Consider the following 16325-nt stretch of genomic DNA (forward strand, 5'->3'; position numbering starts at 1 on the left):
CTGCACTCCGTGCTGTCGCACTGACAGGCCCCTGTATTTCTACAGTTTGTGACTCAGATGAGTCAGGCCTGTCCCACCTTCAGGTACCACTTTAATCTTGCTAACCAATTAACTTATTACAGCAGCTTTCGCTGCTGAAGCCTGACAGAAACTTAAAAATTTAAACTTTAAGATTGAACAGTTGATAGCAATTGAACCTAAACAGTTGAAGCAATATGCACTAGATTGTAAAGAGATTAACCCTTAAACTCCCACACTTACCAAACTCTCAGCAGTTCACTGTATTGTCCGCACACCGTCCACAAGGACACCCAGGTCCCTTTGTACATCAACATTCCCCAATCTATCACCATTTAAATAATACTCTGCCTTTCTGTTTTTCCTTCCGAAGTGGATAACTTCACATTTATCCACGTTATACTGCATCTGCCATGTATTTGCCCACTCACTCAACTTGTCTAAATCGCCTTGAGCCTCTTTGCATCCTCCTCACAACTCACAATCCCACCTAGTTTTGTGTCGTCAGCAAACTTGGAAATATTACATTTGGTTCCCTCATCCAAATCATTGATATGTATTGTGAATAGCTGGGGCCCAAGCACTGATCCCTGCGGTACCCCACTAGTCTCTGCCTGCCATCCCGAAAAAGACCCATTTATTCCTACTCTCTGTTTCCTGTCTGTCAATCAATTCTCAATCCATGCCAGTATATTCCCCCCAATCCCATGTGCTTTAATTTTACACACTAACCTCTGGTGTGGGACCTTATCAAAAGCCTTCTGTAAATCCAAATACACCACATCCACTGGTTCTCCCCTATCTATTCCACTAGTTACATCCTCAAAAAACTCCAGTAGATTTGTTAAGCATGATTTCCCTTTCATAAACCCATGCTGACTTTGTTCAATCCCGTTAATGCCCTCCAAGTGTTCTGTTATCGCATCTTTTATAATAGACTCTCGCATTTTCCCCACTACTGATGTCAGGCTAATTGGTGTGTAATTCCCTGTTTTTCTCTCCCTCCTTTTTTAAATAGTGGGGTTACATTTGCCACCCTCCAATCTGTAGGAACTGTTCCAGAGTCTATAGAATTTTGGAAGATGATCACCAATGCATCCACTATTTCCAGGGCCACTTCCTTTAGTACTCTGGGATGTAGATTATCAGGCCCTGGGGATTTGTCAGCCTTTAGCCCCATTAATTTCACTCGCACTATTTTTTTTTACTAATACTGATTTCCTTCAGTCCCTCCCTCACTAGACCCTTGGTTCCCTAACATTTCTGGCAGGATATTTGTGTCCTCCTTTGTGAAGACAGAACCAAAGTATGTGTTTAATTGTTCTGCCATTTCCTTGTTCCCCATTTCTGACTGTAAGGGACCTACATTTGTCTTCACTAATCTTTTTCCCGTGACATATTTATAGAAGTTTTTACAGTCAGTTTTTATGTTCCCTGCTAGTTTACTCTCGTACTCTATTTTTCCCCTCTTAATCAATCTCTTGGTCCTTTTTTGATAACAACTTGCCATGTAAAAAAATTTCTCCTCATCTCCCGTCTGGTTCTTTTGCCGATCACCTTAAATCTGTGTCCTCTGGTTACCGACCCTTCTGCCACTGGAAACAGTTTCTCTCTATCTACTCTGTCAACACCCCTCATGATTTTTGAATACCTCTATTAAATCTCTCCTTAACCTTCTCTGTTCCAAGGAGAACAACCTCAGCTTCTCCAGTCTCTCCACATAACTGAAGTCCCTCATCCCTGGTACCATTCTAGTAAATCTCTGCTGCACCATCTCTAAGGCATTCACATCTTTCCTAAAGTGCGGTGCCCAGAACTGGACACAATACTCCAGCTGGAGCCTAACCAGTGTTTTATAAAGGTTTAGCATAATTTCCATGTTTTTGTACTCTTTGCTTCTATTAATAAAGCCCAGGATCCCATTTGCTTTTTTAACGGCCGTCTCAACTTGTCCTGACATCTTCAAAGATTAGTGTATCTGCACCCCCAGGTCTCTCTGTTCCTGCACCTCCTTTAAAAGGACAAGGGCCACACTCTCCATGAGGGCACTGGCTGGCAGGGTTATCTGGAGCCGAGTGGGAGGAAGTCCTAACCCTCCCGATCCTATTAATGAGCCTGGTTGGCTGCTCCGTTATCGGTCAGTGCCCTGGATTACTGCGGTTCTGCGATCAGATTACCCAGCCTGCCATTACTGGACCTCTCAACCTTTTGACACCTCGACCCCAAAAAGACCCCACTTGACTGCCCCCACGGTTGTATCAGGACCTCTTCACAAGCAGCAGGTTCACTGTCAGATGTGTCAGTGTATTGCCACCATCCCACGGACACACACCTGGAGCTGAGCAATTTCATCAACAGCTCACTCCCTCTCCACAACTCAAGCCCTGGATCTTTAAGCTGTGATCACGGTATAACACAGCACTGCACAGGGAGAGGCCACACAGCAGCATGCTCTCTGAGTGTACTAAACTCATTAACCTCTACTCTCTTTTTTAGATGAAGGGCTGCATTAAGATTCTGAAAGAGCAGCCTCCAGCCAGTGCGGAAGGACTTCTCAATGCACTGAGGTAGGATTTTCTTGGATGGAGATTGATCCTTGGCTCACAGTCCCGTGTGAAGCTCCCAGCACAGGGTGACCAGTGTGGGGAACATTGCTGATCAACGAGGTCTGACTGGAGGCATAAGACTGACATAGGATCATGGACATCAGGGAGTGCCCGATTGATGCGATGCAACAGACACTGCTCAGTTAAACACCCTGATTGGTGCTGATAATTGACAGTGTGATTGGTGTTAATTGACAGTGTGATTGGTGTTAATTGACACTGATTGGTGTTAATTGACTGTGATTGGTGTTAATTGACAGTGTGATTGGTGTTAATTGACAGTGGTGTTAATTGACAATGTGATTGATGTTAATTGACAGTGTGTGGTGTTAATTGACTGTGAATTGTGTCAATTGACACTGGTGTTAATTGACTGTGATTGATGTTAATTGACTGATTGATGTTAATTGACTGATGTTAATTGACACTGATTGATGTTAATTGACAGTGATTAATGTTAATTGACAGTGATTGATGATTGACACAGTGTGATTGGTGTTAATTGACAGTGTGATTGATGTTAATTGACTGGTGTTAATTGACTGTGATTGACGTTAATTGACTGGTGTTAATTGACTGTGATTGACGTTAATTGACTGGTGTTAATTGACAGTGTGATTGACGTTAATTGACTGGTGTTAATTGACTGTGATTGACGTTAATTGACTGGCGTTAATTGACTGTGATTGACGTTAATTGACAGAGTGATTGGTGTTAATTGACAGTGTGATTGGTGTTAATTGACAGTGATGTTAATTGACTGTGATTGATGTTAATTGACACTGATGTTAATTGACACCATGTGATTGGTGTTAATTGACACTGATTGGTGTTAATTGACACTGGTGTTAATTGACAGTGTGATTGACATTAATTGGCACTGTGGTGTTACTTGACAGTGTGCTTGGTGTTAATTGACTGTGATTGACGTTAATTGAAACCGTGATTGGTGTTAATTGACTGATAATTGACAGTGTGATTTATGTTAATTAACAGTGTGATTGACGTTAATTGACAGTGTGATTGATGTTAATTGACAGTGTGATTGGTGTTAATTGACAGTGATTGGTGTTAATTGACAGTGTGATTGATGTTAATTGACACCGTGTGATTGGTGTTAATTGACACTGGTGCTAATTGACGGTGTGATGTTAATTGACGGTGTGATTGACGTTGATTGACTGATGTTAATTGACTGAGATTGATGTTAATTGACACTGATGTTAATTGACAGTGTGATTGACATTAATTGACACTGACGTTAATTGACAGTGTGATTGGTGTTAATTGACACTGGTGTTAATTGACTGGTGTTAATTGACAATGGATTGACGTTAATTGACAGTGTGATTGACGTTAATTGACAGTGTGATTGGTGTTAATTGACTGTGATTGACATTAATTGACAGTGTGATTGACGTTAATTGACACCGTGATTGACGTTAATTGACAGTGTGATTGGTGTTAATTGACAGTGTGATTGACGTTAATTGACAGTGTGATTGGTGTTAATTGACTGTGATTGACGTTAATTGACACTGATTGACGTTAATGGACACCGTGATTGATGTTAATTGACATCGTGTGATTGGTGTTAATTAACAGTGTGATTGATGTTAATTGACACTGTGATTGGTGTTAATTGACACAGTGCGATTGGTGTTAACTGACTGTAATTGGTGTTAACTGACTGTGTGATTGACGTTAATTGACTGACGTTAATTGACTGTGATTGATGTTAATTGAGTGTGATTGACATTAATTGACAGTGATTGTTAATTGACACTGACGTTAATTGACAGTGTGATTGATAATTGACAGTGTGATAATTGACAGTGTGATTGGTGTTAATTGACAGTGTGATTGGTGTTAATTGACAGTGTGATTGATAATTGACAGTGTGATAATTGACAGTGTGATTGGTGTTAATTGACAGTGTGATTGATAATTGACTGTGTTAATTGACAGTGTGATTGGTGTTAATTGACAGTGTGATTGGTGTTAATTGACAGTGTGATTGATAATTGACAGTGTGATAATTGACAGTGTGATTGGTGTTAATTGACAGTGTGATTGATAATTGACAGTGTGATAATTGACAGTGTGATTGGTGTTAATTGACAGTGTGATTGATAATTGACAGTGTGATAATTGACAGTGTGATTGGTGTTAATTGACAGTGTGATTGGTGTTAATTGACAGTGTGATTGATAATTGACAGTGTGATAATTGACAGTGTGATTGGTGTTAATTGACAGTGTGATTGGTGTTAATTGACAGTGTGATTGATAATTGACAGTGTGATAATTGACAGTGTGATTGGTGTTAATTGACAGTGTGATTGGTGTTAATTGACAGTGTGATTGATAATTGACAGTGTGATAATTGACAGTGTGATTGGTGTTAATTGACAGTGTGATTGGTGTTAATTGACAGTGTGATTGATAATTGACAGTGTGATTGATAATTGACACCGTGTGATTGGTGTTAATTGGAGTTGTCAGATTGTGACTGGAGACTGCGGGTGTTGCCTCACTCTATTGGTGAATGTTCGCGATTCTTCGACTGACGTTACTCATGATCACGGTTTGATTTATTTTGCAGGTACACCACACGACACCTGAATGATGACACCACATCTAAACAGCTGCGCTCGATGCTGCAGTGAGGACGACAGTACCTGCTCACTCTACCACTTTTTGTTTCCAATTTAAAAGCTGTTTCAATTCTGAATTAAGATTAACCATTTCCCTCAATCTCATTTTGTAAAATGGAATAAATCTTTCCAATGTTTTAAATTTGTGCTGATGTACTGTCTGGGCCTGTGCAGTCATTATAATCTCACCTGATGTACTGTCTGGGCCTGTGCAGTCATTATAATCTCAGCTGAGTGTGGGACCAGTCTGCAATGGGCTGTGTCACTGATCGTCATTCATCAGACGTGTCCAATGGGCACCGTTCTGCTCGGCCTCCTTTTGTTGTCACAAACACAAGGGCTGGGACCCAGGGCGCTGGACACCATTCACGCTGGTAACAGGATGAATTAGACCACCCAGAGAGCACTCACTGGGCCTCTCCTCCCCTCCCTTCTCCATTCCCCCTTCCCCCGCCCTCTCCTCCCATCCCCTCTCCTCCCCTTCCCCTCTCCTGCCTTCTCCTCTCCATTCCCCCTTCCCCTCCCCTCTCCTCTCCTCTCTCATCTCCATTCCCCCTTCCCCTCACCACACTCCTCAACTCACCCTTCACCACCGGCGCACTGTGGCTGCAGTGTGTACCATCCACAAGATGCAATGCAGCAACTCGCCAAGGCTTCTTCGACAGCACCTCCCAAACCCGTGACCTCTACCACCTAGAAGTACAAGAGCAGCAGGCACATGGGAACAACACCACCTGCACGTTCCCCACCAAGTCACACACCATCCCGACTTGGAAATATATCGCCGTTCCTTCATCGTCGCTGGGTCAAAATCCTGGAACTCCCTTCCTAACAGCACTGTGGGAGAACCATCACCACACGGACTGCAGCGGTTCAAGAAGGCGGCTCACCACCACCTTCTCAAGGGCAATTAGGGATGGGCAATAAATACTGGCCTTGCCAGTGATGCCCACATCCCAATGCATTCACATAGAAACATAGAAAATAGGAGCAAGAGTAGGCCATTCAGCCCTTCGGGCCTGCTCTGCCATTCAAGATGATCATGGCTGATCGTTTAACTCAGTACCCTGTTCCCGCTTTTTCCCCATATCCCTTGATCCCTTTAGCATTAAGAAATATATCTATCTCCTTCTTGAATACATCTAATGACTTGGCCTCCACTGCCTTCTGTGGTACAGAATTCCACAGGTTCACCACCCTCTGAGTGAAGAAATTTCTCCTCATCTCGGTTCTTTTTTTTATATTCGTTCATGGGATGTGGGCGTCGCTGGCGAGGCCGGCATTTATTGCCCATCCCTAATTGCCCTTGAGAAGGTGGTGGTGAGCCGCCTTCTTGAACCGCTGCAGTCCGTGTGGTGAAGATTCTCCCACAGTGCTGTTAGGGAGGGAGTTCCAGGATTTTGACCCAGCGACAATGAAGGAACGGCGATATATTTCCAAGTCGGGATGGTGTGTGACTTGGAGGGGAACGTGCAGGTGGTGTTGTTCCCATGTACCTGCTGCTCTTGTCCTTCTAGGTGGTCGAGGTCGTGGGTTTGGGAGGTGCTGTCGAAGAAGCCTTGGCGAGTTGCTGCAGTGTATCCTGTGGATGGTACACACTGCAGCCACAGTGCGCCGGTGGTGAAGGGAGTGAATGTTTAGGGTGGTGGATGGGGTGCCAATCAAGCGGGCTGCTTTGTCCTGGATGGTGTCGAGCTTCTTGAGTGTTGTTGGAGCTTCACTCATCCAGGCAAGTGGAGAGTATTCCATCACACTCCTGACTTGTGCCTTGTAGATGGTGGAAAGGCTTTGGGGAGTCAGGAGGTGAGTCACTCGCCGCAGAATACCCAGCCTTTGACCTGCTCTTGTAGCCACAGTATTTATATGGCTGGTCCAGTTAATTTTCTGGTCAATGGTGACCCCCAGGATGTTGATGGTGGGGGATTCGGCGATGGTAATGCCGTTGAATGTCAAGGGGAGTTGGTTAGACTCTCTCTTGTTGGAGATGGTCACTTCCTGGCACTTGTCTGGTGCAAATGTTACTTGCCACTTATGAGCCCAAGCCTGGATGTTGTCCAGGTCTTGCTGCATGTGGGCTCGGACTGCTTCATTATCTGAGGGGTTGCGAATGGAACTGAACACAGTGCAATCATCAGCGAACATCCCCATTTCTGACCTTATGATGGAGGGAAGGTCATTGATGAAGCAGCTGAAGATGGTTGGGCCTAGGACACTGCCTTGAGGAACTCCTGCAGCAATGTCCTGGGGCTGAGATGATTGGCCACCAGCAACCACTACCATCTTCCTTTGTGCTAGGTATGACTCCAGCCACTGGAGAGTTTTCCCCCTGATTCCCATTTACTTCAATTTTACTAGGGCTCCTTGGTGCCACACTCGGTCAAATGCTGCCTTGATGTCAAGGGCAGTCACTCTCGCCTCATCTCTGGAATTCAGCTCTTTTGTCCATGCTTGGACCAAGCTGTAATGCGGTCTGGAGCCGAGTGGTCCTGGCGGAACCCAAACTGAGCATTGGTGAGCAGGTTATTGTTGAGTAAGTGTCGCTTGATAGCACTGTCGACGACACCTTCCATCACTTTGCTGATGATTGAGAGTAGACTGATGGGGCGGTAATTGGCCGGATTGGATTTGTCCTGCTTTTTGTGGACAGGACATACCTGGGCAATTTTCCACATTGTCGGGTAGATGCCAGTGTTGTAGCTGTACTGGAACAGTTTGGCTAGAGGCCCAGCTAGTTCTGCAGCACAAGTCTTCAGCACTACAGCCGGGGCCCATAGCCTTTGCTGTATCCAGCGCACTCAGCCGTTTCTTGATATCACGTGGAGTGAATCGAATTGGCCGAAGACTGGCTTCTGTGATGGTGGGGATTTCGGGAGGAGGCCGAGATGGATCATCCACTCGACACTTCTGGCTGAAGATGGTTGCAAACGCTTCAGCCTTGTCTTTTGCACTCGTGCTGGTCTCTGCCATCATTGAGGATGGGGATGTTTGCAGAGCCTCCTCCTCCCGTTAGTTGTTTAATTGTCCACCACCATTCACAACTGGATGTGGCAGGACTGCAGAGCTTTGATCTGATCCGTTGGTTGTGGAATCGCTTAGCTCTGTCTATAGCATGTTGTTTCCACTGTTTAGCATGCATGTAGTCCTGAGTTGTAGCTTCACCAGGTTGGCACCTCATTTTTAGGTTGGCCTGGTGCTACTCCTGGCATGCTCTTCTGCACTCCTCATTGAGCCAGGGTTGATCCCCTGGCTTGTTGGTAATGGTAGAGTGAGGAATATGCCGGGCCATGAGGTTACAGATTGTGCTGGAATACAATTCTGCTGCTGCCCCACAGCGCCTCATGGATGCCCAGTTTTGAGCTGCGAGATCTGCTCTGAATCTGTCCCATTTAGCACGGTGGTAGTGCCACACAACATGTTGGATGGTGTCCTCAGTGCGAGGACAGGACTTCATCTCCACGAGGACTGTGCGGTGGTCACTCCTACCAATACTGTCATGGACATATGCATCTGCGACAGGTAGATTGGTGAGGACGAGGTCAAGTAAGTTTTCCCCCTCATGTTGGTTTGCTCACCACCTGCTGTAGTGCCATTCTAGCAGCTATGTCCTTCAGGACTCGGCCAGCTTGGTCAGTAGTGGTGCTACTGAGCCACTCTTGGTGATGGACATTGAAGTCCCCCACCCAGAGTACATTTTGTGCCCTTGCTACCCTCCGTGCTTCCTCCAAGTGGTGTTCAACATGGAGGAGGACTGATTCATCAGCTGAGGGAGTGTGGTGGGTGGTAATCAGCAGGAGGTTTCCTTGTCCATGTTTGACCTGATGCCATGAGATTTCATGGGGTCCAGAGTCAATGTTGAGGACTCCCAGGGCCACTCCCTCCTGACTGTATATCACTGTACCGCCACCTCTGGTGGGTCTGTCCTGCCGGTGGGACAGGACATACCCAGGGATGGTGATGGAAGAGTCTGGGACGTTGGCTGAAAGGTATGATTCTGTGAGCATGGCTGTGTCAGGCTGTTGCTTGACTAGTCTGTGGGACAGCTCTCCCAATTTTGGCACAAGTCCCCAGATGTTAGTGAGGAGGACCTTGCAGGGTCGACTGGGCTTGGTTTGCCTTTGTCGTGTCCGGTGCCTCGTGGTCCGTCCGGCTTTATTATTGTGACTTTTTTTAGCGAGATTGTACAACTGAGTGGCTTGCTAGGCCATTTCAGAATCAACCGCATTGCTGTGGGTCTGGAGTCACATATAGGCCAGACCAGGTAAGGACGGCAGGTTTCCTTCCCTAAAGAACATTAGTGAACCAGATGGGTTTTTACGACAATCCGGTAGTTTCATGGCCACCATTACTGATACTAGTATTTTAATTCCAGATTTTATTTAATTAATTGAATTTAAATTCCCCAGCTGCTGTGGCAGGATTTGAACCCATGACTCTCGATTATTAGTCTGCCTCTGGGATTACTAGTCCAGTAACATAACCACTATGCTACCATACCCGAATGGCATACCACGTAGCCTGAGACTGTGACCCCTGGTTCTGGACTCCCCAGCCATCAGGAACGTCCTCCCTGCATCTAGTCTGTCTTGTCCTGTTAGAATTTTATATGTTCCAATGAGATCAACTCTCATTCTTCTAAACTCTAGTGAATATAGGCCTAGTCGACCCAATCTCCTCATACGTCAGTCCTGCCATCCCAGGAATCAGTCTGGTAAACTTTTGTTGCATTCCCTCCATGGCAAGGACATCCTTCCTCAGATAAGGAGACTAAAACTGCACACAATACTCCAGATGTGGTCTCACCAAGGCCCTGTATAACTGCAGTGAGACATCTCTACTCAAATCCTCTTGCAATGAAGGCCAACATACCATTCGCCTTCCTAACTGCTTGCTGCACCTGAATGCTCGCTTTCAGCGACTGGTGTACAAGGACACCCAGGTCTCGTTGCACCTCCCCTTTTCCCAATCTATCACCATTCAGATAATAATCTGCCTTTCTGTTTTTACAACCAAAGTGGATAACCTCACATTTATCCACGTTATACTGCATCTGCCATGTTCTTGCCCACTCACCCAACTTGTCTAAATCACATTGGAGCCTCTTTGCATCCTCCTCACAGCTCACATTCCACCCCAGCTTTGTGTTGTCTGCAAACTTGGAAATGTTACATTTAATTCCCTCATCTAAATCATTGATATATATTGTGAATAGCTGGGGCCCAAGCACTGATCCCTGCGGTACCCCACTAGTCACTGCCTGCCACCCGGAGAAAGACCCGTTTATTCCTACTCTCTGTTTCCTGTCTGTCAACCAATTCTCAATCCATGCCAGTATATTCCCCCCAATCCCATGTGCTTTAATTTTGCACACTAACCTCTGGTGTGGGACCTTATCAAAAGCCTTCTGAAAATCCAAGTACACCACATCCACTGGTTCTCCCCTATCTATTCTACTAGTTACATCCTCAAAAAACTCCAGTAGATTTGTTAAGCATGATTTCCCTTTCATAAACCCATGCTGACTTTGTCCAATCCCGTTAATGCCCTCCAAGTGTTCTGTTATCACATCTTTTATAATAGACTCTAGCATTTTCCCCACTACTGATGTTAGGCTAACTGGTCTGTGATTCCCTGTTTTTTCTCTCCCTCCTTTTTTAAACAGTTGGGTTACATTTGCTACCCTCCAATCTGTAGGAACTGTTCCAGAGTCTATAGAATTTTGGAAGATGATCACCAATGCATCCACTATTTCCAGGGCCACTTCCTTTAGTACTCTGGGATGTAGATTATCAGGCCCTGGGGATTTGTCAGCCTTTAGCCCCATTAATTTCACTCGCACTATTTTTTTACGAATACTGGTTTCCTTCAGTTCCTCCCTCTCACTCGACCCTTGGTTCCCTAACATTTCTGGGAGGTTATTTGTGTCCTCCTTTGTGAAGACAGAACCAAAGTATGTGTTTAATTGTTCTGCCATTTCCTTGTTCCCCATTATAATTTCCCCCATTTCTGACTGTAAGGGACCTACATTTGTCTTCACTAATCTTTTTCCCTTGACATATTTATAAAAGCTTTTATGTTCCCTGCTAGTTTACTCTCATACTCTATTTTTCCCCTCTTAATCAATCTCTTTGTCCTTTGCTGAATTCTGAACTGCTCCCAATCCTCAGGCTTGCCGCTTTTTCTGGCAATTTTATATGTCTCCTCTTTGGATCTAATACTATCCCTAATTTCTTTTGTAATCCACGATTGAGCCACCTTTCCTGTTTTACTTTTGCGCCAGACAGGAATGAATAATTGTTGTAATTCCTGCACACGTTCTTTAAATATTAGCCATTGCCTATCCACCGTCATCCCTTTTAGTAAAGTTCCCCAATCTATCATAGCCAACTCACACCTCATATTTTCATAATTTCCTTTATTTAGAGTCACTGGTTGATATTTAATACCCCTTGAATATTTATAATCCTATATTTACTATGGCTATCTTCTTGAACATTCTTTCCTCATCTCTTCGTGCACCAGCCTGTCCTCTTTATCCTGCCATTAGAACATAAGAAATAGGAGCAGGAGTAGGCCATACGGCCCCTCGATCCTGCTCCGCCATTCAATCAGATCATGGCTGATCTTCGACCTCAACTCCACTTTCCCGCCCAATCCCCATATCCCTTGATTCCCCAAGAGTCCAAAAATCTATCGATCTCAGCCTTGAATATACTCAATGACTGAGCATCTACAGCCCTCTGGGGTAGAGAATTCCAAAGATTCACGACCCTCTGAGTGAAGAAATTCCTCCTCATCTCAGACCTAAATGTTTGACCCCCTTATCCTGAGAATATGACCCCTGGTTCTAGAATCTCCAGCCAAGGGAAACAACATCTCAGCATCTACCAGCATCTGACCTGGTGATTTTGTCGAAAACTTAAACTTAATATTACTTATTCTATACAATGCATTAACACCCAAACACTTAATTCAGACAAGCGAGAATTTATTAAGAAACTTGTATACAAGGGAAGAGCACCTCCAAACAATGGTTGAAGGTACAGCTTCCTCGAGTCAGTGAAACAGCTCATGTTTATACAGTTCAGTACCGAAGCCCATCTGCTACAGAATATGGGCGTACACATACATTCTTTATTGGCTCAGGTAGTTGGTCAATCAAGTAGTGAGCCCGCCCCCTCTGAACGTCCATAGCCCTTTTTTATCTTGGCACGTAGGCCTGAGCATTCTCATCCTCCCCACATTTCTGTCCTGGTTATTAGTAGGGCTGAAGTCAGTCTCAAGGCCACATGGCCTTTCAAGAAACTGTATTCTCATTATATTTTTTGTAGTCAGCAATACCTTTATCTAATAGGGGGGCCAGATGGTACTAAGCACCTGCTCAGCTAACTTAATTATCAACATACCAAGGCTTAAACGTAATTACACAATTGTGCTTCTCTGTGTGTGCTGCAGCTACCCCATTATGTGAGCCAACAAAGAGTTAATATGGTCAAATATCCTTTCATGCATTGCGACATTAATATGGTCAAGTATCTCTTCATGCATTTCCACAATTTATTACAAAACTCTAGAATGATCTTTGTTCCCTTACCCACTTTGAGACAGAATTATCTGATCGGGAAGTTAACTTTGCGCCGATGGGTTGAATTCTTTCCCACCGGGGGTTCTCTGTCACTGGGAGCCACTACGCACTCCATCTATACTGTCCCCCTTCTGGGGCTAAGAGAGGTTCCATCGATACAGCATCTTTCACCTTTTACCATCTTAAGATGCCCCAAAGTGCTTCACAGAGAACAAAGTACTTCTTTTGAAGTTCAGTCCCTGTTGTAAAGCAGGTAAACACAGCAGCCAATTTGCGCACAGCAAGGTCCCGCAAACAGCAATGAGATAAGTGCCCAGTTACTCTGTTTTTGATCCGATTGTTGTGGGAGGACTCCTTTCCTGACCAGTCCATTGATATCTTCCTACAGTGTGCAGCTTTCCTTCTCACTATCAACCACATGGCCAACTTTTGATATCTAGATATTAAAGGCATCAAGGGATATGGGGATGGTGCAGGAAAATGGCGTTGAGGTAGAAGATCAGCCATGATCTTATTGAATGTCGGAGCAGGCTTGAGGGGCCAGATGGCCTACTCCTGCTCCTATTTCTTATGTTCTTATGTTTTGTATCATCTGCAAACTTCTTAATCATGCCCCCCACATGTAAGTCTAAATCATTAATATATACCACAAAAAACAAGGGATCCAGTACTGAGCCCTGCGGAACCCCACTGGAAACAGCCTTCCAGTTGCAAAAACACCTGTTGACCTTTACCCTTTGCTTCCTGCCACTGAGCCAATTTTGGATCCAATTTGCCACTCTCCCTTGGATCCCATGGACTTTTACATTTTTGACCAATCTGCCAAGTGGACCTTGTCAAAAGCCTTGCTAAAATCCATGTAGACTACATCAAACGCGTTACCCTCATCGACCCTCCTTGTTACCTGCTCAAAAAATTCAATCAAGTTAGTCAGACACGACCTTCCCTTAACAAATCTATGCTGATTAATCCGTGCCTTTCTAAGTGAAGGTTTATCCTGTCCCTCAGAATTGATTCCAATAATTTGCCCACCACCGAGGTTAGACTGACTGGCCTGTAATTACTCAGTCTATCCTTCGCCACCTTTTTAAACAACGGTACAATGTTAGCAGTCCTCCAATCCTCCGGCACCAAGCCTGTATCCAGTGAGGATTGGAAAATGATGGTCAGAGCCTCCGCTATTTCCTCCCTGGCTTCTCTTAACAGCCTGGGATACATTTAATCCGGGCCTGGCGATTTATCTACTTTCAAAGATGCTAATCCCCTTAATACTTCCTCTCTCACTATGTTTATCCCATCCAATATTTCACACTCCTCCTCCTTAACTACAATCTCTGCATCGTCCCTCTCTTTTGTGAAGACAGACGCAAAGTTTTCATTAAGAACCAGACCCACATCTTCCGCCTCCACACATAGGTTACCTTTTTGCTATCTAACAGACCCTACTCTTTCCTTAGTTATCCTCTTGCTTTTTATGTATTTGGGTTTTCCTTGATTTTACTTGCCAGTATTTTTTCATGCCCTCTCGTTGCTTTTCTAATTTCCTTTTTAATTTCACCCCTGCACTTTCTATACACCTCTAGGATTTCTGCAGTATTGAGCTCTTGGTGTCTGACATAAGCTTCCCTTTTTTGCCTTATCTTACCCTGTGTGCTCCTTGTCATCCAGGGGGCTCTAGATTTGGGAGTCCCACCCTTTTTCTTTGTGGGAACATGTTTACTCTGAACCCCTTGAATCTCCCCCTTGAATGCCTCCCACTGCTCTGACACTGATTTACCTTCAAGTAGCTGTTTCCAGTCCACTTTTGCTAAATCACTTCTCAGTTTAGTAAAATTGGCCTTTCCCCAATTGAGAACGTTTACTCCTGTTCTATCTTTGTCCTTTTCCATAACTCTGCTAAATCTAACTGAATTATGATCACTATCACCAAAATGCTCTCCCACTGATACTCCTTCCACCTGCCCAGCCTCATTCCCTAAAACTAAATCCAGAACTGCCCCCCTCTTGTTGGGTTTGCTACGTACTGGCCAAAAATGTTCTGAATGCATTTTAAGAATTCTGTGCCCTCTGTACCATTCACACTGATTCTATCCCAGTTACATATCCCCCCTCTCTCACTCCGTTACATATCCACCCTCTCATTCTGTTAAATATCGGCCCTTTCTAATTGTGTAACATATGCTCCCACTCTCACTCTTTTACATATGCTCCCTCTCTTACTCTGTTACATATCCCCCCTCTCTCACTCTGTTACATATCCTCCCTCTCTCCCTGTGTTACATATCCTCCCCCTCTCACAGTCTGTTACATATCCTCCCCCTCTCACAGTCTGTTACATATCCTCCCCCTCTCACAGTCTGTTACATATCCTCCCTCTCTCACTGTTATACATATCCATAGAACCATAGAAAAGATACAGCACAGAAGGGGGCCATTCGGCCCATCGTGTCCGCATCGGCTCGAAGAACAACCAGGTGCCCATTCTAATCCCACCTTCCAGCACCCGGTCCGTAGCCCTGCAGCTTACAGCACTTTAGGTGCAGGTCCAGGTACTTTTTAAAAGAGTTGAGGGTCTCTGCCTCTACCACCAATTCGGACAGCGAATTCCGTACACCCACCACCCTCTGGGGAAAAAAGTTTTTCCTCATGTCCCCTCAAATCCTTCCACCAATCAGCTTAAATCTATGTCCTCTAGTTCTTGAACTCTCCACTAGGGGAAACAGGTACTTCCTGTCTACTCTATCTGGGCCCCTCATAATTTTGTACACCTCAATCAAGTCTCCCCTCAGCCTCCTCTGCTCCAAGGAAAACAACCCCAGCCTATCCAATCTCTCCTTGTAGCTGCAATTTTCAAGCCCTGGCAACATTCTTGTAAATCTTCTCTGCACTCTCTCCAGAGCAATTACGTCCTTCCTGTAATGTGGTGACCAGAACTGCACACAATACTCCAACTGTGGCCTTACCAGCGTTTAATACAGTTCCATCATTACATCCCTGCTTTTGTATTCTATACCTCGGCTAATAACGGAGAGCATTCCGTATGCCTTCTTCGCAATCTTATCTACCTGTACTGCCACCTTCAGGGACCTGTGCACATGCACTCCAAGGCCTCTCACTTCCTCTACCCCTCTCAATATATTCCCATTTACTGCGTATTCCCTTTTACTGTTTGCCCTCCCTAAGTGCATTACCTCACACTTCTCCGGGTTGAGCTCCATTTGCCACTTTTCCGCCCACTCCACCAACCCATTGATATCTCTTGGAGTCTACAGCTATCCTCTTCACTATCAACGACACGGCCAATTTTTGTGTCATCTGCAAATTTGCCAATCATGCCCCCTACATTCAAGTCCAAATCATTAATACATACCACAAACAGCAAGGGTCCCAACACTGAGCCCTGTGGCACACCACTGGAAATGGATTTCCATTCGCAAAGACATCCATCGACTTTTACCCTTTG

General features: G+C 44.8%; 1 protein-coding gene across 1 annotated transcript in view; it reads left to right on the plus strand.

The window, feature by feature from the left end:
* LOC137342481 (CYFIP-related Rac1 interactor B-like) overlaps nucleotides 1-5422 on the plus strand; it is a 29389-nt gene extending 23967 nt beyond the window's left edge. Inside the window, exons 5-6 of the mRNA XM_068006371.1 lie at nucleotides 2515-2585; nucleotides 5229-5422. Of these exons, the coding sequence (XP_067862472.1) occupies nucleotides 2515-2585; nucleotides 5229-5292 (135 nt within the window). The 3' untranslated portion in view covers nucleotides 5293-5422. The remainder of the gene's footprint in view (nucleotides 1-2514; nucleotides 2586-5228) is intronic.
* Nucleotides 5423-16325: the final 10903 nt, after the last annotated feature.

The sequence above is a fragment of the Heptranchias perlo genome, chromosome 26 (assembly GCF_035084215.1).
Source record: "Heptranchias perlo isolate sHepPer1 chromosome 26, sHepPer1.hap1, whole genome shotgun sequence".
Taxonomy (NCBI): domain Eukaryota; kingdom Metazoa; phylum Chordata; class Chondrichthyes; order Hexanchiformes; family Hexanchidae; genus Heptranchias; species Heptranchias perlo.